General features: G+C 41.0%; 1 protein-coding gene across 7 annotated transcripts in view; it reads left to right on the forward strand.

Annotated features, from left to right (window-relative positions):
• Positions 1-22,603, forward strand: part of HDAC4 (histone deacetylase 4) — a 286,678-nt gene that overhangs the window by 223,196 nt on the left and 40,879 nt on the right. For all 7 annotated transcript variants that reach the window (XM_032214587.1, XM_032214590.1, XM_032214588.1 and 4 more), the window contains 2 exons: positions 5,340-5,395; positions 6,050-6,137. In XM_032214587.1, the coding sequence (XP_032070478.1) occupies positions 5,340-5,395; positions 6,050-6,137 (144 nt within the window). The remainder of the gene's footprint in view (positions 1-5,339; positions 5,396-6,049; positions 6,138-22,603) is intronic.

Consider the following 22,603-nt stretch of genomic DNA (forward strand, 5'->3'; position numbering starts at 1 on the left):
TACCTTTTACTCTATATAGTGTATGTGTTTAGTGGAGGGAGGGGGAGAGAGAGAGAGAGAGTTAAGCTGCCCAGAGTTACCCTGTGGTAAGATGGGTGACCAATATATGAAATAATTAATTGATTAATTACTAAAGACCGTGTCATCCAAACTGGGGAAGGGAGGGACCATAATGGGCAGCAGTGTGTATGAAAGATTCAGCAACATGGGAAATCACAAGCTGAATCTGAGCCAAGAGTGTGATGCAGTTGCAAAAAAACCTAAATGAAATACTAGGTTACATCAACAGAAATCAAGATAAGCTATTGTTCCTCTTTATTCTGTGGAAGACAGACCACATTTAAAATATTTGCAGCACCATGTTTTACATTGACAAAGTGGAGCAAGTCCAGAGGAGAGCAATCAAGTTGAGTACTTTTCTCTGGCATCTGAATGAGCATCTTCCACTTTCCACCTGTAGCTTTGGATTCAAGATGGTAACCATTGAAAATTTTCTTGTCAAATTTTGACAGGGGTTGTTGCAGTTGTTATAGATCTAGATAATTGTGGACCAAATTCCATATTATTTTGTCATCAAAAGTCTCTAGTTCATCTCTAGAGTGCTGAATATAATGTATGTTGAGTGACCATTCTGTTACCTTACACTTACTTGCCTTCAAACTCAATAATTAATGTCCAAAGCACTATAGCAGGTGCATGTTGGCAACATGTTAACAGAGAACATGTTCTTCCATAAATGACCCAGAAGGTTGTTCTGTATTCCCCCATAACTCACTGAGACATGATATCCATAATTTATCCATAACTTCATTAGAAATAAGATATAGTGCATTCTAATGATCCTTAAGTCAAAATGGCAGTGATTTGTAAAGGTACTCCCTCTTTTTGTTAAGAGACAACCAAGCTTTGCAGTTATAAAAAATCTCAATTGTGCAAACTGTTGCTTCTGACTATGAAGCCTCACCCTGTCTTTTCTCTCCAGAGAAGACAAGGTGATTCTTCATAGTGCTCCTATTCAGGAGTTACCATCTTTACTCATTTAAGTGTTAGGAAGTTGTATGAAAGACAATTTCTTGACTTCACATTGTATTTTTTTATTTTTGTATCTCAGTTCATATGATTCTTCAATCCTTTGTGTTTTGATTTTTAAGGCAGCATTTCTGATTACTTCAGCCCTGACTTCAAAACAGAGAACATTTTGTCCAGACATTAATTTTCTTCCAGAGGCTGACTTCCATCTCAGAAACATTGTCACTTTCCAGTCCTTTTTAAAATGTCCACTTGATTCACTAAAACTGGTACTTTATTCTTTAGATATGTGACACATGCCCATTTTATATATTGAATAAAAGAAAGTCTTTTGTAGTTCTTTTATGGCTTTGTGTCTACTCCCAGTTTGTCTAACAATATTATTTTCACCATTTGCCTAGCATAGGTACAAGCAAGCTTACTTCCTTCTGGCATAATGAGGACACAATTCAGTTATGAAAGGGACAGGAAGGTCATGGATCCCTGCTTCCATTTTGCAGCCCTCAGAGCATTTCCAACTCACACTTCTTCCATTTGTATCACATTGTTGCTCTTCTTGAAGAAGATGCAGAAATAAATATTAAGGATCCACATATATTTATTTAACCAGTATTATATAATCTGTCTATTTAGGGGTGTAAACTAAAATATAATTTTTTGAACAAGTAAAAAACAAACAACATTAGTCCAGATGAAAATATTAGGCTGATGGTACAGTGTTGATGTCTGTGGAGATTCTCAATCATCCAGATCATAGTTGTCTCAAAGCTGTTTTTTCTTCTTCAAAAGGCAATTGGACTATTTTTTTTCTTTGAGGAAGTCAATTAGTTGTGGAATCTTTTTGGAACTGCGGCAACCGCTGTGTTGTAAACTGGAGATAGATTATTCAGTTTGAGATGAGCACAGACTCTTCATGATGCTTCAGTTTGAGATGCAGACAACACAGATTCATCCCCATCAACCTGTGCGCGTGTTCAATAATGTTCAACAGAATTTTACAACTGAAATTTTGAAAGAAAAAGTGGAACACAAATATCAAAAACTGAAATCACTTCTTCCAACAGAAGTATTGGAGGAGATCAGAGAATTTACAAAGAAGGCACAACTAGCACAGGATTATAAGATTGGGAGGGGAGGGAGAAAGAAAGAAAAGGAAGGGAGGAAAGGAAGGAAGGGAGGGAAGGAAGGAAAGAAAGAAGGAAGGAAGGAAGGAAGGAAGGAAGGAAGGAAGGAAGGAAGGAAGGAAGCTTTTCTACCCTACAATTTTGACAAGAAAAAGCACACAAAACAGAAGAATCAATCCAGATGAGAGAGGACAGTGACACATCTCAAAGAACTGGTTGATAGGTGAGAAATCTGTCTGACAGAGCATTTACTCCAACAGAAAAGAATGTATTATCCAAAGGACTAAATTTTGTGGTAATCAGAACAGTTACCAATTGTAGATCCCATCACAGCCACAGAGTCAGCTATCAGGAACAATAAACTACCAGAACCAGAGGCAGAACAATTAAGGGTGACGGTATTTGCAGCCCTCACCAGTGCCAAAACACTCCTCTCCAATCTCACAATTCAAGAAAGGAGAGCAGTGACATCTCTAGGGAGAACCAAACATCATCATCTTGCCAGCTGATGAAGGACATAGAGGCCAAGATAAACAATTTTTTGAAGGACACATATGAGACTCTGAAGAGAGATCCTACCAACAGCTATAAGAAAAAGATAATCAATTTCCTGCAACTACTACTGAAGGACAATGTCATTGATAAGCCACAATATCCTGCCCAGCCTTTACCCTGGGGAAGCCACTCCATGCATATATTGACTCCCCAAAATCCCCAAAAAGAAAATGCCAATTGTCAGCAGCATCAGCTCTGACAATTGGCATTCAACATTGTGAAACATGTAAACACCTTATTAGCCCCTGTGATTGACAACAACATCCATCTCATCAACAATTCACAGGACTTTGCCACCAAGGTTTGAAAACTAAAATTGGATTCAGATGAAAATATGGTTTTTTATGATATATGAGATGTCTGGTGCAAGACAGCACATTAGCAACAGAACTAACCTCAGCCCAGACCACATATGTGCCAATCTCCCATTGTTGCCAGTCTCTACATGGAAGAGGTAGAAACCAAAGCACTAAACTCCTTCACAGGATTTCCACACACTCACTGGTATAGGTATGTGGATGATTTAAGAATCAATATTAAAACACAGGAAGTGGAAACATTCACCAAACACATCAAGTCAGTGGACAAATATGTTCACACAGGAAGAAAACAGTCTGGCCTTCCTGGAATGTGCAGTGCACATTAAAGACAGTAGCCTTAACATTGAAGTTTATAGAAAACCCATGCACAGAGCTCAGTATTCATAGTTTGATTCTTATCACCCACTGGACCACAAAATGTGAGTGTTCAAAACCTGAAACCATTGGGTTGAAAGTTTGCCTATAATAAAGAGGGAAAAGAAAAAGAACTAAAACACATTAAGGAATCCCTCAGAACCTGTGGTTATCCTAATTGGGCTTTCATCAAATAAAGAAAAAAAAAGATCCAGCAAGAGCTTCTCCATTACAGACAAAGAAGAAAACAACAAACATAGCAACATTGTCACTCCATATGTAGCAGGAATATCTAAAAAGCTCAAGGGGATTTTTAACCAACACAACATACATACAGTATATACTTTAAACCCAAGAATACACTAAGTCAGAAGCTTGTCCACCCCAAGGATAGAACACCCAGACACAAACAGCAATGTAATATATGCAATATAATGCAGCGAAACATGTGCAGATCTGTACATTGATGAAACAAAACAACCATTTCACAAGCACATGGTACAACATAGGAGATCAAACCCATCAGGACAAGATTCAGCAGTCCATTTGCATTTGAAAAACAAATGTCACACTTTTGAAGACAGCAAAGGCTACATTTTGGATAGAGAGGAGCATTGGTTTGAAAAAGGGATAATTTTATTATCGTCTATTTTAGAATTGAACACTTCCCTTCAACAGAAGGGAAAGGAATAAGACACCACCTATTTCCAGTTTACATTGCAGCCCTTGCAGAAGTTCCAAGAAGATTCCACAACCAATTGCACTCTGTTTCAGGTGAGCCTGAGAGCCCTCCCAAGAAACAGTTCTCAGAGAGATTGTTAACTACCAGATGAAGGCAAAGGAATACAATCCTTCCCTTCCACTCCCTACCATCCTATCAGAATCTGTTCTTCCATTCCCCAGTCTAAATTATCAGTACCTATCCTTTCATCCCCCCCACCAACAGAACTGATGAAGATTCTTGGATGAGAAGTGAAATGTTTTATTCTTCTTCCAGTTCCAATTCCAGGTGCTTTTGAAGAAAAAAAACACCTTTGAGTTTGAGACAATTATGACAGCTTATTTCATGATTTGATGTGAATGCCACAGGGATGGGTTCCTATACTGGTTGGTACGAGTTTGCTTTGCGTGCACTTTGTGCGTGACTGTTCACTTATCTCGCATGCACGCTGACCGTGCATTGCTGGCACATGCACAGTTTACTAAATATAGTTCTGTGCATGCACAGAAACATGCAGGCAATGGCATAACAGATCAGGGAACTGGTTCAGGGGTGTGGCGAGCCTGGGTTGCTACCGGTTCTGCGACCCAGGCCACAATTCCACTACTGGTTCGACTGAACCAGGCCAAACTGGGAGCTACCCATTTCTGGAATATCAGTATGGGTTCGTCCTCTGAACCAATACAACTTGGAACTAGTCACCTAATCACAGTTTAAAAAGTTACAATGGCTTTGGAAAAAATTAATTAATCTGTCCTCTGTTAAGGTTGTTGCACCAATCCCCATGGTCAGATCATAACATTTCAGGCACTTGGCAATTGCCTCACATTTACAACTGGTTGCAGTGTCCTGGGGCCACATGATTCCATTTCGCAACATTTTTTGTCATCTTCTGGCAAAAAAATGGCCAGAAGATGGCAAAGCTGGATTTTGGATAAGCTGGACTCAGGTTTATAAGTCTGTGTTGTTAAATCACTTAACAACAGTGACTTGCTTAACAACTATCATAAAAATGGTTATAAAATCAAGTCTGGTCACATGGTTATTCAGCTTACGACCACAGTAACTTAATTACCAAAGTTCTGCACTCAATAGTTATAAATTGCCATAAAGACTATCTGTATACTTCAGAAACAATCCAGTAACTTTGCAACTTTATATGCTTGAAAAATATGTCGGCTTTTAGTGTCTAATCTTTCAAATTGTTTGTTTGTTTGTTTGGCTTCCATTTAATAGAATGGATTTGCTGTAGTTCGACCTCCTGGTCACCATGCAGAAGAAAGTACCCCTATGTGAGTATGTGACTGTATTTGGACTGGGAATTTTCACTTAGATGGGCAATGTATTGGTTTCTTGTAATATTCCAGAACAGCCTTTGAAGGGAGGGGGCTTTGTTTTAGCAGTTGGACAAGTTAGGGTGGAGTTAAGGACAAACTGGGTGCCATAAGCCTTGCAGAAAGTTAAAGCATCCATTTCACACCTTCAGAAATGCCAAATATTTAAACAATTTTCCAGTTAGTTTGGGATATAAAGCTATAAATAAGACACCATGAAAATTTAGCTTTGTCTTTCTGGCAGCATTTCTGTGTTGACTTCTTAACTGCTATGGTTTTTTGGTTATTGAAAATAATATTTTGTAAATTGTAGCTGCCAGCAAAAAGTTGTAGATGAAAACAGAATTCTGACAAGATTTGAACTATTGGTCAATTAAGTGTTGTTGGGATTTAAAACAATAATCTGTCATATTGACCAAAACTGGTTTGATTGTTGGTATTTTTAATACATAAAATATAATTGTATAATTTAATTAACAGTGTATACTGGAAATAGGCCAGTCTATATGTTGAATAGCAACTAACAAAAATGTAAAACTGTTGTTACCATAGAAAGATTTTTGAAGCTTGTATTCAGAATTTCATACTTTTATAAATTCCATTTCCTTTTAGGGGTTTTTGCTATTTTAACTCTGTAGCCATTTCTGCCAAACTTCTCCAGCAGAGACTGAATGTGAACAAAATCCTCATAGTGGATTGGGTAAGTGAACAAAAATTTATTTTAAATATATTACCTTTAGATTGAACAGGAGGAGCCCTCTGGGTATCCTTCTTTGTAGCTGCCAGACCCATTTTCACAGACTCCATTTCCGACCATGATACAGTCCCATTTTTTAATTTTTGCATATTGTCCTGTTCACAATTACATTGCCAGCTAGCCATACCTGAAGAATAGGCACAAAATGCAAAATTGACAAAATCTCAGTAAACTTTCAAGGAAAACATTAAAGCTTTCTAAGAATATTAAATTGCTAGCTGAATACCCATGCTCCGCTACAAAACTATGTGATCGGGCTTGATAAATTGACCCTTACAGCTTGAAAATTAATGAGTACTTATGATTGGCCTCTCTTCTCCCCTTCTCTCCCTTAGGCTTGCCCCACAGAAGCCTCACCTATCCTATCCCTTTCTCTCACTCAGGTTTGCTCCACAGAAACGTCTCCTATCCTATACCCTTCTCTCCCTCAGCCTTGCCCAACAGACTCTTCCCCTATCCTAGCCCCTTCTCTCCCTCAGTTTTGCCTCACAGAAACCTCCCCTATCCGGTTCCCTTCTCTCCCTCAGGTTTGCTGCACAGAAACGTCTCCTATCCTATCCCCCTTCTGACCCTCAGGCTTGCCCCACAGAATCCTCCCCTATCTTATCCCTTTCTCTCCCTTAGATTTGCCCCACAGAATCCTCCCCTATCCTATCCCCTTCTCTCCCTCAGGCTCCTCTCCAAACTCCCAGACAACAGGCCGGATGAGTCACACGCTGGCCACACCCACGTGGCAATTGGAACAGAGTTATTTTCAAGTTGGAAGGTTATCTAACTCCTTCAGGTTATCTAACTCCTTAGCATCAGGGCATGTTAATAATAATATAAGAAATACTAATGCTCTGATGATCATTTCTAAAAATCTTTTCTAAGCCAGAGGAACATATGTGCCATATTTCAAATTTATAGGCTTTATGGTTCTGGAGATTTCATAATGCAGCATGAGGGGTGATGCAAAACTGCCAAGTAACAAACATGTCAATTGGGGTAATCAGAATAAAGGAACCATCTTTACTACTATTGTTTTTGTTTAGTTAGACAAGAACTCCCAATTCTAAAAGAATAAGTTCAGCAGATTTACATTGACACTGGAGAGTATTTCCCTTTCAATTACAAAAGCTTTATTCTGTTTTTATATATAATTTTTTTTGTTCTCTATATACAATTATAGGTATACATTCCCATAGTTATTATTCTTTTTTTACATTCATGGTTCTTATATATTTATCATTCCATTTATAGAATTATAATATTCCATTTGGGTTGCTTTGTTTACCATCCCTCGCCTGTTTTGACACCACCTTCTTCTCCCTTTCATTTCCCCCTCCCTCCCTTCTCTACTTTCTTCCTTCCTCCTTTCCCTTCCTTCTTCTCTTACCTCTCCCCTCCTACTCTCTTCCTCTTCCACTTCCTACCCTCTCTCCTTCTCTCTTTCTCTCCTTCTCCCTTCCATCTTCTCTCCTCTTCTCTATCTTTCTTCCCTTCTCTTCCTCTCATCTCCTCTCCTCTCTTCCTTTCTCTCCCTCCCTTCTCTACTTTCTTCTTTCCTAGTCTCCTTTCCCTTCCTTCTTCCCTTACCTCTCCCCTACTTCTCTCTTTATCTTCTAGCTTTATTCTTCAGTGGGGAATAACTACTGACATAAGTTGAGCAAAAAAGAAAGAAAGAAAAAGCTATTTAAAACATATTGAATGTCAGGGTTCCAACTGATTCCCTAATTAAATCATGAGTCTCAACTGCTGATAGTTCACATAACACCTCAGGTACTGTTCTACTGGCATTCAGTCTCTTTCCCCCCACCCCCATTGGTGCTCAGATGAAAGGCCAAGCTAAGGCCCTGGAATGACCCAATGGATTGCAGGAACTCCCTCCTTGAACTGGAGCCCTCTGTCTGAGACAATTCTTTGTGGCACTCGGTGCAGGTAGTAGATGTGCTTTAAGAACAGTTTGGCTAGCTGGTGGGCTGAAGGTAGTCTGCTGCAGGGTATGAAGTGTGCCTGCTTGGAGAATAAGTCTATCACAGTCCAGATCACAGTGTTCCCTCTATTCTTTGGCAACTCCACTATAAAGTCCATTGCGATTTCGTCCTATGGTGTTGTTGGCTCTGCCACTGGTTGCAAAAGTCTGGGGGGGGGGGTGAGGGGGGTTCCTGGTTGTTTTTTCATCATGGCGCAGATGGTGCAACTTTTCACATAACTATCCATGTCTTTCTTTATGCCTGGCCACCAAATTAAGCGTAAAGCCTTTAGAAACCCGAAGTGGCCACACTTTTGATTGTGTGGAATGGCCTACATTAAAGATATTTATAGAGAAGTTAGGTTTTGATAAAAAATTTAGACATGTCAACTACATTTAGTGATTTATAAAAATTATGAAAATCAACTATATTTAGAAAATAAAGCAAGTATTGTATAATCTTTATTGTAATTGTACTTAAATACAACAAAATTTGTTTTTATAGCCAATGATGGTGTTACAGAGACAGTAACCTTAAGCTGGGGAATGAGACAGGTTGCCCTTTATCCCCAGTTCTATTTGCATTATTGATGGAGGTTTTGGCAAATGTAATTAGGGAAGATTCATTGATTGAAGGGATTGGAGTACAGAAAAAAACTAAAATAAATTTATTTGCAGAAGATACATTATTTACATATATTTACAAGTGAATGAATTTGGGAAATATAGTGGATTACAAATAAAGTGGGGAAAATCAGAAATGATGTTATATAACCATAGTAAAGAAGAAGTGAAGATATTGAAAGGAAAATATAAACTAGAAATAATAGATAGTATTACATATTTAGGTATTGATATCCCAAAAGATATTCAAAAGTTAAAGAAAAGAAATTATGAAAAGCTAAAGAAAGATATAAAAGATAAAATAGGTAAATATCAGAAAGTAAAATTATCCTGGTTTGGAAGAATTGCAATGATAAAAATGAAAGTTTTACAAAAAAAATAATTTTTTGTTTTGGATGATCCTAATTAAATTCTCGGATCAAGAATTAAAGCAAATACAGAGGCTGCTGGAGGTATATTATAATGGAGGTAAGAGAGCAAGAATAAATAAAGCATTATGGTATGAACCATTAAAAAGGGGGGGGGGTAGGTCTTCCAAATATTAGAAATTATTGGGTAGCTAATCAATTAAACGTGGTCCCAGATATTATAGTAGTAACTAGAGATTTAATATGAGGGATATGGAGTTGAAAGAGCTAAGGGAAATAGGTGATCCTATAGAAATATCCTAAAAAGTATATTAAAAAAATTATTAGAGGATACAAAATCCCTTTTTTAAAAACTTGATGGAATTATGGAATAAATGGAGATACTAGCTAATGCCAGGAATCTCTCTTTTAACACCAGTGGTGGAAATGGAGAAATTCCCTAAGATTGAATTGAAATAATGGATTAGTAAACTAAAAGAAAATCAGATATATAGACTGGAACAAGATAAAGAATATAACACAACTAAAAAAACGTTTTAGCAGATATTAGCAAAGAATATATAGGGAAAGGAAGAATAGGCAAAATATATAAAATATTAACTGAAAGAAGAGCAGGCAAAAGGTTTAAGATTAATTTGGGAATCAGATTTGGGAGAAATAAATGATAATGATTAGAAAAATACTTGGAATAGAAGAGTATACAAGAATATGTCAGTTAGATTTAAGGAAAATGGATATAAAGTGATACGGAAGTGGTACCTAACACCACGTAAATTAAATCAAATAGATGATAAATATACAAATATTTGTTGGCGGTGCAAGAAAGAGGTTGGAACATATAAACATATGTGATGGGATTGTGATAGTGCACAAAAAATATGGGACATGGTGTTTAGAGAAATTAGAGCACTGTTGAATGTAAATCTAATGATGTCACTGAGGATTGCATTATTGTTGCTGGTGGAAAGACAGGATATAAATGAAACAAAAAAGGAATTGATTGTAAATTTGATAATGGCAACTAGATTAGCGATGGCTAAATATTGGGGACGAAATTGGGATATTCAAAGAAATGAGTGGTATAATGAAATTTGGAGTATTTAACAAATGATAAATTAACAACAGAAATTAAACTTTAAAATGGGATGATTAAAGTAAATAATTATAAAAGAATATGGGAGGATTTTATAAAATCAATGTTGGTGGAAGGCAAAGGGAATAAACCTACTCAAGAATATATGTAGTTTTGGAGGGTATAAGGGCACAATTGGAATATATTGTATATCTAAGAAATATAACAGGGGGAAGATCTTCCAGGGCACCCCCTGGAGTGTGAACTGTAATATGTATTTTTTTCCTTTTTCTTTTGTTTTTCTCTTTTTTGTATTCAGTTGTATATGTAGTGTTTGTATTATTTGTGTTTAAAAAAAATTACAAATATTTTTTTAAAAAAAGTTTTTCCAGTACCTGGCAGACTAGGGGTATGTGGTCCTCCCTGGTCTCAGTGTAGATGAAGATGTCATTCAAGTGGACAAGGAACTATAGAGGTGCTAATGCGTGCAAGCGCGCGCGCGCGCACACACACACACACACACACACACACCAGTGGTGGGTTTCAATTTTTTTAGAACCTATTCTGTAGGTGTGGCCTGTTTTGTGGGAGTGGCTCAGCAGACATGTGACTGGGTGGGCGTGACTAGGTGGGTAAGGTCATGTGATTGGGTGGGCATGGCCAACTCGATGTTACTCACATGGAGGGGCACATGGCCTGGCTTCTCCTTGCCCCTCCCCTCCCAGCCAGTCCTCGCCTCGTCTTGCATGTTATGGTGGGAGAGGAAGCATTTTCAAAGTCATCTACCCTTTGATATTAGCCAATAAGATGAGATTTTGCTGTCAGAAGACCCCCTGCTGTACATTTTCAAATATTGTTTATCACCATTCTCTTGGTAAGACTGAGTGGAGAGATTTATAAAGAATAACAAGAGTTGGGAGGGACCTTGGAGATTTTCTAGTCCAACCCCTGGGAAAGCATGAGATGAGACCCTATACTACTATGGACAAATTTCTTCATAAAAACCTCCAATGATGGTATACCCACAATTTCTGAAGGCATCCCATTTCTCTAATTGTTCTGTCAAGAAATTTCTCATTTCTAGATTGGATCTGTTTGATAAGTTTCCATCTCACAGTTACTTCCAGTTGAGCCAGGCACCACCTATTCTATACATTTTTTCTTGCCTGTATAAAATCTTACTTTACTCTCCATTAAATTGCATTTTTGGTGAGAAATGATGTTCTACAGTGGTATTATTTTTTTTGCAAACTGCATTAAAGCTTGAAGAATACACATCTCCTTATACTGATAAAGTTTATTCTTTACAAAGAACTAGTTCTAGTTTAACTGGAATACAAAACAATCTTTCCGGTCTGGAATTCCCTGACTCACACACACACCCCTCAGCTCCTCTACACTTCTCGGTGTTTTCCTTTCCGTTATGTACAGAAATGTGCTTCTCTTTTAATACTCATTTTCAAATTAACAGGCCAGCTGGTTTGAGGGAGAGAAGCAGCTTCTCCTTCCTCATACACAAGCCTGATAGAGGACAACTGCCCCTTCCGCTTCCCCCTCCCCCCACCCACACACACTCTTGTTCCATTGCAGTATCTGGAAAAACACATGGGCAGGGGTAAGCACCCCGCAGCCTTTTGGGGGAAATTCACACACACACACACACACACATCTCAAAGATCTACTGGTGGGTGCCTTAAAGAAAACAGACCCGGGAGTTGCTTCCTGGATGGATCTTCTTTTCTTAAGCAATTTAAGAGTATTACCACCATCTTGCAGACTTCCTTCCCTGCTTTTTCTTTTCTTTTTCCTGGCAATCTATTGTGGATGGACAAGCAGAGCTCCAAGAGGGATGGGGGACCAATTTCAACCATTTTTTTAAAAGAACAGGGTGCAGCCTGGAGACCATGCAGCCCGCTCCCCACGCCCTAAAAAGAGCCTCCTGTTGGTCTTCCCTCCAGTGAAGGGAGCAAAGGAAGATGATCAAGGGATTTCCCTCCACTTCTCCTCCGCTTCTCCACTTCGCCAGTCACCACTTACATCTGCAGGGTGCTGGGCTTCTTGGACCCCTTTCCTTGTCCCCCCCCCCAACATCTGCTCTGATGGCGATTAGGGCTAAAAGCAAAAGGTCTTTGGAAGCTGTGGCTGCCCCTCCCCCTCCCTTTTGCAGAAACTCCTCTTGCTGCAGAATTGGGACCACTCCATCTTTCCTGGCTTTCAGCTTCTCGCCCACCCGTTCAGAGCAACCACGCATCTCACCTGCACTGGCTGTCTCCCTGGTGATGGGTGGACAGTTGCAGACGCTCCACCAGCTCGGGTGCAGCTGGACCGGAGCACTCTCTCTTCTCAGAAAAATCTTCTCAGAGGAGCTGTGGCAGCGTGGAAGGGGGCCAGTGAGCAGCAGCTCCTCTGTGAACAAAGGGGAAAAAGTTCGGCTTCTCTCTGCCATTCAAGCATTCAGTACTGGACAGAACCCCCTGAAACCCAACACACACACACACACACACTTTATTCCCCTAAAGTCCACACATAATCTCATAGTTCCATTTTTTTTCTTTGAATAGGACTGGGGTTGTGACCCATGGCTTGGCTGAACCTAGGTTTTTGACTATGTATTTGCCAATTTCTTGCATTTCCCAGGGCGTCATGGTGTACAGTTTGGGTTTGGGTAATTTTACCTTGGGGATGATTTTGATGGCGCAGTTCGTCTCGCGATGGGAGGGTAGGACGTCGCACTTGGCCTTGCTGGACATTTCTACAAGGTCTTGATATTCTCTGAGGATCTGTTCGGCTTCTGGAGTTTTGTCAGAGGTGGCTGCCAATTGTTCTGGTGTGGCCTTTGGGGGTTTTTCCTGCATGGGTGATACTTCTATTTGCTGGTGCAGAGTGGGTTGAGGTCCCCATGCTATCCTTAGCCTCTAATTGCCCCCTTGCCACCAGGAGGTCAGGCCCCACTTGTCTAGCAATTTCTGCCACCTTTTGTGTCGCCTGGAACAGGCTCTCTTCGGATAGTCCACTCTCTGCCCTGGTAGCCTTAGTTTCTCTCCACGCACTCCAGTCAGGGAGCCAGGGCTCAGGAATCCCGGTCGTTTTGATTAGCTTTGAGGGAGTTGGCTTGCTGTCAGGGTTCCGACCAATGCCCTAATTAAATCATGAGCCTCAAGCCGAGCTTCAGAAGAAATCCAGTTATTTATTAGGAGCTTCATGTCAGCACGTACCAAGCGAAGCCAACTCTGACCTCACTTAATTCGTACCTTAGCTCTGACCCTGTTTCCCCTTCCCCCAAGGTGTGTCATCAGTCACATTCACCAATGGAGCAATTCCATGGGTTGTAGAAGTCCCTCCCTCTGGCCACTGTGGGTCTGCGTGGAGATGACCTTGACGTGGCTGGATGGAATGTGCTTTGTTTTGACTGAAATGCAAGTTCCTCGATGCAGCTGCAATGTTCAATTCCCCATCCCCCTGCCTATGGCAACTCGAGAGCAGATCAAGAATGCTTCGCGAGTTGACATTGAAATAGTAGGCAAACTGGTGGTGTCAAGTAAAAATAATGAAAACATAATATAAAATGTGGCTTATGATTGGCTAAAATGGATACCTTAGAAACTAATCAGTGACAAGCATATTGATTTTAATAAGAAAAAAGTTATACCAAATGTTGCTAATTCATGCTGTATGAAAATTTACTTAAGAACTTTAAATACTTGAGCATAAATTTACTTAAGAACTTTAAATACTTGAGCATAAACCTGCCTTAAATCCATCAGTGAGACTTAAAACTTTTAAATAATATTTAAGTTCAAATGAATGTCAAGTGACATGAAAAAAATTTTTTTGAAAGAGGAAAAGTTTTCAAATAATAGAATAGCCTAATTCTCTATGTTGGGAAGGGCTAAAGTTCTAGTATTGCAAAAAGTTACAAGAATTTGTTATAATAAACTTAACCAAGCTAAGTCTAAGAAGACACTTTTTCATCATTTTTGAATATCTTCATGTCATAAATAGGAATAGATAGTCCAAAGTAGATAGTCTATCCAAAAAAGATAGCATCAATTTCAGTGATGCAGAAGATATTCTCTCTCAAGATCTTCAGAAGATGAATGACTATTTCAAGAAATGGCCACTCCAACCAAGCCTAATAAAATCAGAGGTAGCCACATTTCACCTTACCAATAGGTACTCTAATTATCCAACCTTCAGTAAAGTTCTGGAATTGTATTTTAGAATGTAATAATTCTCTGAAGTACCTACTGGTAACACTTGACAGATCACTAACCTTCCAATAATACAGCTGCAAAATTGAAAAGCCCCAACAATTTACTGAACAGATTGGCTGGAACATGGGGTACTGATGCTAACATTCTATGGACAACAACGTTGGCTTTATTCCACAGCTGGCTATTGTGTCAGTGATTGACTTAACAGTGCCCACATCAAAATGGTAGATATCCAACACGCCAGACATCTCTGGCACATTGCATCCCATTCCTGTGTACTGGTTATCAGTACTTAGCAATATCATACCACCGTACATTAGAAGACAACAAGCTCTCATTTAGTTACGGTCAAGGATGTTGAACAACAAGGCCCTCCCTATTCACCATGATGTAGCCCATCACAAGATTGAAATCATAAGCCAGCTTGGAAAACAGCTGTTGACTTAACATCTACCCAGTTTAACCCTGAGAATGCCTGGAGAGAGAAATAGTCCAAGGTACATTCTTGTACAAGAAGCCAAGGTGGCGCAGTGGTTAAATGCAGCACTGCAGGCTACTGCTAGATCAGCAGGTCAGCGGTTCAAATCTCACCGGCTCAGGGTTGACTCAGCCTTCCATCCTTCCGAGGTGGGTAAAATGAGGACCCAGATTGTTGGGGGCAATATGCTGACTCTCTGTAAACCGCTTAGAGAGGCCTGAAAGGCCTATGAAGCGGTATATAAGTCTACTGCTATTGCTATTGCTATTGTGATCCCTTTTACCAAATCATATGATTTTGACCTGCCTTGCTTTGTATGGTCAAAATTGAAAAGAATTAGGTGTGATACTGGAAGAAGTGCCTCTGCCCTATATCAGTGGGAATGGAAAAATTCCCCTTGTTGTGATTGTGGTGTTGATACCCAAACTATTAAGCATATTATGCAAGATTGCCCACAACATGCACTCTCTGGTTCCCTAGAAGATCTGCATGAAGCAAACCCAAAGGCAATCACCTGGATAGCTGAATTGGACATCCAGTTATGAGGCCACTGCAATGCCTCCATAGAGGCATTTTTTGTGTATATATGTTTACTTCTGTCATGTTTACATCATACGCTTAATAGTAAAATTAAAACAGTAAAAACAGTAAGAATATTTTTCTACTTCTTTAAATTCTCATTGATTAACAGATTTCAGATAAACAGTTGGAAAGGACCTTAGGTCATCTAGTCCAAGCAGGAGACCCTACACCATTTCTCACAAATGGCAGTCCAATCTCTTCTTGAAAGCCTCCAGTGATGAAGCTCCCAAAACTTCTGAAGGCAAGCTGTTCCATTGATTGATTGTTCTCACTGTCAGAAAATTTCTCCTTATTTCCAGGTTCAGATTCCTTGTTCAGTTTCCATCCATTATTCCTTGTCTGGCCTTCGGTTGGAAAATAACTTGACCCTTTCCTCTCTGTGGCAGCCCCTCAAATATTGGAACCCTACTATTATGTCTCCCCTGGTCTTTCTCTTCACTAGACTAGCCATACCTACTTCCTGTAACTGTTTTTCATATGTTTTAGTCTCCAGTCCCCTAATCATTCTGATTGCTCTTCTCTGCACTTTTTCTAGAGTCTCAACATCTTTTTATAGTGTGGTGACCAAAACTGGATGCAGTATTCTAGGTGTGGTTTACTAAAGTTTTATGGAATGGTATTAGTATCTCACTTGATCTTGATTGTATGTCTGTTAATGCAATTTTGGATTGCATTGGCTTCTTTGGCTGCCGATGCACATTGCTAGCTCCTATTTAACTGGTTGTCCATTAAGGCTCCAAGATTCCTTTCACAGACTATTGGTAAGGTCTTGCTAATTGAATTGATTATGCTGATGAATTGTTCGTTCAAAATCTTAGTAAATATTTAATCCTATGCTTCTTACTTGCTTACTCTTGTATCTGGAGTTGTCTGTTGCCACAATAGATGTTATGTTTTTTATTACCCCATTCTTCTCCTAGATCAGTTATTTTATCTGGCATCTCAAAAGCCTTCTTTTTAAACATAAAATTTGAGAATTAAAATTTAAAAATATGCACTTAGAATTGATATATACCAAAGCTAATAAAATGTAACTAGACATCCTACGCACTGTTAAATAATATTTTCAAAGATACTTTCTTACCAAAACAGTTATGACCAGAGGTGGCAAAAATACAGTGGAAGCGAGAGCAACATCTGAACCAATTTCCCCATTGAGCTTCATTGGGGAAATTCCTTCCTTCCTTCCTTCCTTCCTTCCTTCCTTCCTTCCTTCCTTCCTTTCCCTCCATCCCTCCACTCAGAGATAAAAAAAACAGAAAAGGAAAAATTGGGGAGAAGGTATCAAAAAGAGGAAAAAGTTAAAAATTGACAAGAAAAAAACTGAAGAAAATAGTTTATACAAATATAAAGTAAAATAACTTCTTATTCTGTGTAAATAAAAATATAAACATATAAAAATTTCAAATTAAACAATCAAAATAGAATTATATAACAAAATAATCTCTGCCTGGAGCCCTGGGCAGTAGAGGGCAAGTGCCCAGCCCTGGCCAGCCTTCCCCAAGGAGCTGCACTTACCTCCTCCTTGAGGCTGCTGCTGCTGCTGCTGTTGTGCTCATTCTCCTTGACCAGTTTGTTCATAGTATGTGCGGGAGGGCAAAGTATGTGGGTGAGAGGGAAGCCCACTCTCTCTCCTTGCAAGGAGACCCAGCTTTAACCAAAGCACTTGCGGTCTAGCCAGCTGAATAAATCCACATTATAGGTTTTTATCTATGAAAGGATGGAGCCCTTCTAGCTTGCATGGAGTAATTGAGTAAAGTTTGGGAATTTAGCCCCAGGAAGGATTTCAATACTACAGTCAGTGGGTTGATGCAGTAGGAGCGTGTTGGAGCCCTTCTCACTAAACACATCTCATAGATCCGAGTACTCTTTGGGAATTCTGGGCTAGCTTTTGGTTGTTCCTGTGTTATTGCCCCCAATTTCTTCTATCCTTTGGTTTTCTTTCCTCTGGGCATCAAAATCTCTTCCCCTTTCTTGGCCACCTTGTGCCAAATCTTTAAAAAAAAACCTCCTCCAATTTACATAAGAGTTCAATTTTTCCAGACATGGTTTCCCCCCATTTTTTCCTGTTTTTTTCCAAACAGCTTTGGGAAAAAATGGGAAAAATCCCTGTCTCCCCCCCAAACATTTTTTCCATTTTTTCCCCACCTCTAATCCTGAGTCCAGTAAAGCCAACATCCTCTCCTCAGGACACCACTTAGGGCACCACTAATTCCACAGGAATGGTCACGAGGATTACATGTTGATTTACCAGGGGGCCATCATCAGAGTCACTGGACAGAACTCTCAGCCCCTCAGTGTCAGCAGGGGTGAATTCAATGACCTCCACGCCTTTCTGCATTGTCTCTCAGGTCCTTGGAGCTGGCTTCTCTGGCTTATTCCCAGAAGTTGTGCGGCATAGGCTGGGCTTGGTGAATCAGCACTCTGCAGCTTGGTGTCCTTCCTTCCTGCACTTTAAACACATTATGGACCTCAAACTAGGTCCAGACTCCCTCTTTGCTGTTCTCAGGGTTTATTTATGCACAGGAGGGGAGGATTGAATTGGTCTTAATTCCACCACTGGGGGCATTGTCGTTATGAAGACCATCCACTTGGCAGCTGCATCTTTAAGAGCCATGGTTACGCATCTTACTTGGGCTGCCTCAGTCCCCATTTCAGCCCCATACTCATGCATTATAAACTTGCACCAGAAAGAACCCCAGTTCCTTTTGGTCTCCTCTATATTTCAGTCCAAAGGGGGAGGCCCAGCGTCTCCAAGGGGCAGCTCGTGCAGTGGGTTGGGCATGCAGCAGCAACAACTGCTGATGGAGTGGCATTGCTGATGCCGTCACCAAACTGCCACAGATGCTGTTGCAGCAGCTTTATCCACAACTTGGCTTGAGGCAGCTCAAGGAGTTTGAGCAGCCACCTGAGCAAGAATTTCCTGGGCTCTTTGATTTTCGATTGCCTCTTGTAACAAGTAAGGGCATGGCTCAGGGCATCCTCCAAATTCTTATCAAGAGGCTCGCTCCGTTCCCCTTGCACCACTCCAATCTGTGGGAATCTCTGCTTCCTTGAGTAAAAGTTACCCTCTGGGTCTTCCTTTCTCCCCCAGCCATTTTTCCTAATGTTGAGCATGGCACGCTCTAGTGGGAGGACCCAGCTCTAGCCCCAGTCTCCTCCAGCTCATTCTCAGGCTGGGCATTTAGATACTCAGTCCTCACAGTAGACTGTAGTCTCCGTGTTGGCCATTAAAGCAGATCTTGCCTAATGTCAGGGCTGCCTCTGCTCAATCCATAGGAAAGAAAAACTCTTGATTCCATAGATTTAGAGAAAAGGTACTTTTACTAGGAATGAACTGAATACAGCAATGGTCAAGCAAGATCTGAAGCAAAATTGTGCGAAGAAAAATATTGAAGCACCCCCAAAGCCCACCCCTCAGTAGCCGGACAACTGGAGTTCAATCATCAGCCAAGAAGATGCTTTGGGAAAGTCGCTAAAAGTCTCTGGTCCAGGTGCACTTATCCTTCATGCATTCCAAAGCCAGGACAGTTGACCCTGAAAATTTTAAGCAACCCAAACTGACCTCTTTGAGACTAGACCTCCTTATCACTTCTAAGAAATTTTATTTCCCCCTCCTGCATGCTTCCCCCCCAATGCCCAGTGCTTCCACTACTATCACCGTTTCCATGGCAGCTGGCAGCAAGCATGAAAGTCAGTGACGATGCAGCCTGATATTTTCTAACTAGTGGTCAGGTGTTTTGTAGTTGTGAAATCCATTCTTTTAGGCTGGAAGTTTGTGGGTAGTCTGGGACATTTCGGAGATAGATACAAAGTCTTGGCCCAAGGCTACTTTAAAAGAAGTTAATCCTGTATTACCATTTATACCATGTACGGAGATATTGTAAGCAACCTCAGTAGGAGGTCTGTCCAGTTATCCTGTTGATAATTAAGGTAATATCTGGGGTACTGTTCCAAGACTCTATTTGTACGTTCACATCTCCTGTTCGTTTTAGGGAGGAGTTAAGTTTTAAGAATTCTTGCCAAAACCACAAAGTGAATTGGAGACTCTGCAGTCCAATATTATTCCTTTGGGACACCATGCAGCCTATATACATGCTGCATGAACATTTTCACTAAGGTATGATCAGAAGGAATTTTTTGGCAAGGGACAAAATGCACTCGTTTAGAAAATAAGTCAATTGTCACCCAAATCACTGTATTTCCCAAGCTTTTGGGAAGTTCTACTATAAAGTCCATTGAGATTTCCTTCCATGGCCCTTTAGGTTCCAGTGCTGGCTGGAGGAGCCACGCATTTCCCCTGATGGCTTTTGGCAGAGGTACAAGTTGGGCAGCTGGCCACATAGCCCTCTACTTCCTTAACACCAGAACTGGTGTTAAGCAAATGCAAGGTTTGGACAAAGCCATAGTGCCCTGCTACTTTTGACTCGTGTTTTTTCCGTAAGATCATTAGGCATTGATTTTCAGGGACATACAATTTGGCCTGTACCCAGGCTAAGCCATTTTGCATCATGTGTTCATTCTTATGGGCTTGGAACCATTTGTCTTTCTCTAGTGCCACTTTTAGTGCACCCTTTAAATCCTCTGCCACTTGGTTTTGGAGTTTAGCTTGTGCTCTAATTGTGACTGAAGCTGCCAGTTGCCAGAATAGGATAACTGATCTGATGACCTCCTTGCAACTGTTACATTGTGGTATCTGGATAGAGCATCTGCTAGGAAATTCTCCCTCCCCCCAAGAAGGGGGTTAAAGTACTGAGCTGAGCAAACTTATTTGGGTGATAACCTCGGGGGGGGGGGGAAGGTAGGACTTCTAAGTTTTTGTTGTCAGTCCACACCTCAAACAGGGCTTTGCTTCCTTTCGAAAAATGCCTGCAAGGTTGCCCAGTGCACCTCTTTTTTCCAAACTGCCCACCTGCACTCAGTTTCAATAAATTTTTCAGAGGTATATGCACATGGCTGCAGGACCTCTTGGTTGTTTTTCTGCAGCAGCACTGCCCTCACCGCCACATCACTAATATCTGCTTGAAGAACCAAACAAGCATTTTGCTCAGGGTGTTTTAGCATCGGCTCTGCTGCAAACAGGCATTTGAGTTTTTCGAATGCCACTTGGAATTCCCTTGTCCATTTCAGTGGTTGGCTAGGTTTGGGCTTTCTCCTCCCCTTTTATCTTCAAGTTGATGATGGGGTGGGCTATCTGGGAAAAACATAGGATGAAAAGCTTTGAAGTTGCTTCTGGGTACAGGAGGAGCCCACTCCAAAACTGCCTGCACTTGTTCTCTATTTCTATCCCTTCGTGGGAAATGCAGTACCCCAAATAGTCAATTTTGCTTTGGTAAAATTCACACTTGGATAGCTTAGCATACAATTGAGCAGCCCAAGGTTTTTTGAGCATAGCCCTGACCAGTTTCACATTTCACTATGGTCTCAAATAAATCAAAATGTCATCTAAATAGACTAGGACTCCCTTATGGGTTCATGCAGTACTTTGTTTATCAGCTGCATAAATACAGCTGGGGATCCCTGCAGCCAAAGGGGAAGAGTCAGAATTGGAAGCACCCCCAAGGACAATTGAAAGCTTTCTTCCACTCATCTCCCTCCTTGATCCTAATGCAGTAATATGCTTCCCACAAGTCTGTTTGGTAAAAATAGACTTGCATATCTTTCATTAGGGCCAATGGGTAGACATTTTCCACCCAAACAGTATTTAGCCCATGATAATCTACGCATAAACAAAGGAACCCATCCTTCCCCCTAAACAGCACCAGGGCAGCCACTTGCAGTATGAAACCATGCTCTAGTTTTTTGTCTACAGTTCTTCTAATTCTCTGGGGGTCATGAAATACAGTTTGGGCTTGGGCAATTTAGCCCCAAGAAAGATTTCTATGGAGCAATCAGTCGGGCAATGGGTGGGAGTGTGTCTGAGCTCTTTTCACTAAAAACATCTGGTAGGTTCCAATATTCTTTAGGAATCTGGGGCACTCAGATTCAGATTCTTGAAGCACTCCTTCATCGCACTCACACCTCTCTTCTTGGCTTCGCCCTCAGGGTTTTAGGGGTAGGGATCTCAAGTTCTCATTCACTTCCCCCACATCTTCCTTCTCCAGTTTATCCAATACAAGGGGGCTCTCCATGCCTGACACCACAGTAAAGTTCAATGTTTCCATATGAGCCCCTACTCCCATCTCTATGTCATGTTCCGGGAGCTAGCAAGGAAAGAAAATGCCACAATACTCAATTCTGGTTTGTAGTAAGTTTATCCTCTTTGCTCCGGTACGAACTGACCACCACCATCACCAAAAGCAATGTTGTGAAATGAAGTTAGGGCTATCTGCCCAGTGCTTCCATCACCATTTAACCTTTCCCATGCAGGCCCCACCATACGACTGCCTCAGATGCCAAAACATGCCCAGTCCGCATGCAGTTGTTTCACCTCCCAGATGCTCCAGATACCAAAGGCTGTCCAATGCACATGTGCCTCCCCACTGATCAGTCATCCACAAAAGTGGCAGCGTCAATCAGGCCCATCTAGAACGTTGTAGCCTACCCAGCACGCATGCACCCATTCCGCCTCTCAGCTGTTCAGACATCCACGGAGGCAGCAGCGGTGTCGATGTACAAGACGGAGTCCAGAGCCACAGGTATAGGGGTGTAGCTTGGCCGCACAGTCCTCTATTCCCCCATACCGCCATCCCCTGCCAGAATGGCAGCCCCTGGTCGCCCGGCATGCCCGGGCTGACATACAGCCCCCCTACCATGGAGACAGCACCCAGAAAACAAAGTAAGAAGCTGTCTGGATCCTGCACGTCCCTCCCTTGGTGGGGTTCTTCCTGTGGAATTTAGCAATTAGGCGGGCTGCCGATGCCTCTGTGCTATGCACCCAGGACGATTCCAATAGCGGATATCCTTTCCAGAGGATAAGGTATTGTCTATGCTACCTGGTGTCCAATATATCATCTATTTCATAATGCTATACCCCTCTCCACAGTGACAAGGAGAGGTGTGGAGGAGGATCCCCTCAAAAATAGTACATCCAGACTGGACATAGTAAGCTGCAGTGGAAGATTGGGTGGGTCTTCCTCAGTAACCGGGGGAGCTGAAGCTGTGGACAGGGTTAATG

This window comes from Thamnophis elegans, chromosome 3 (genome assembly GCF_009769535.1).
Source record: "Thamnophis elegans isolate rThaEle1 chromosome 3, rThaEle1.pri, whole genome shotgun sequence".
NCBI lineage: Eukaryota > Metazoa > Chordata > Lepidosauria > Squamata > Colubridae > Thamnophis > Thamnophis elegans.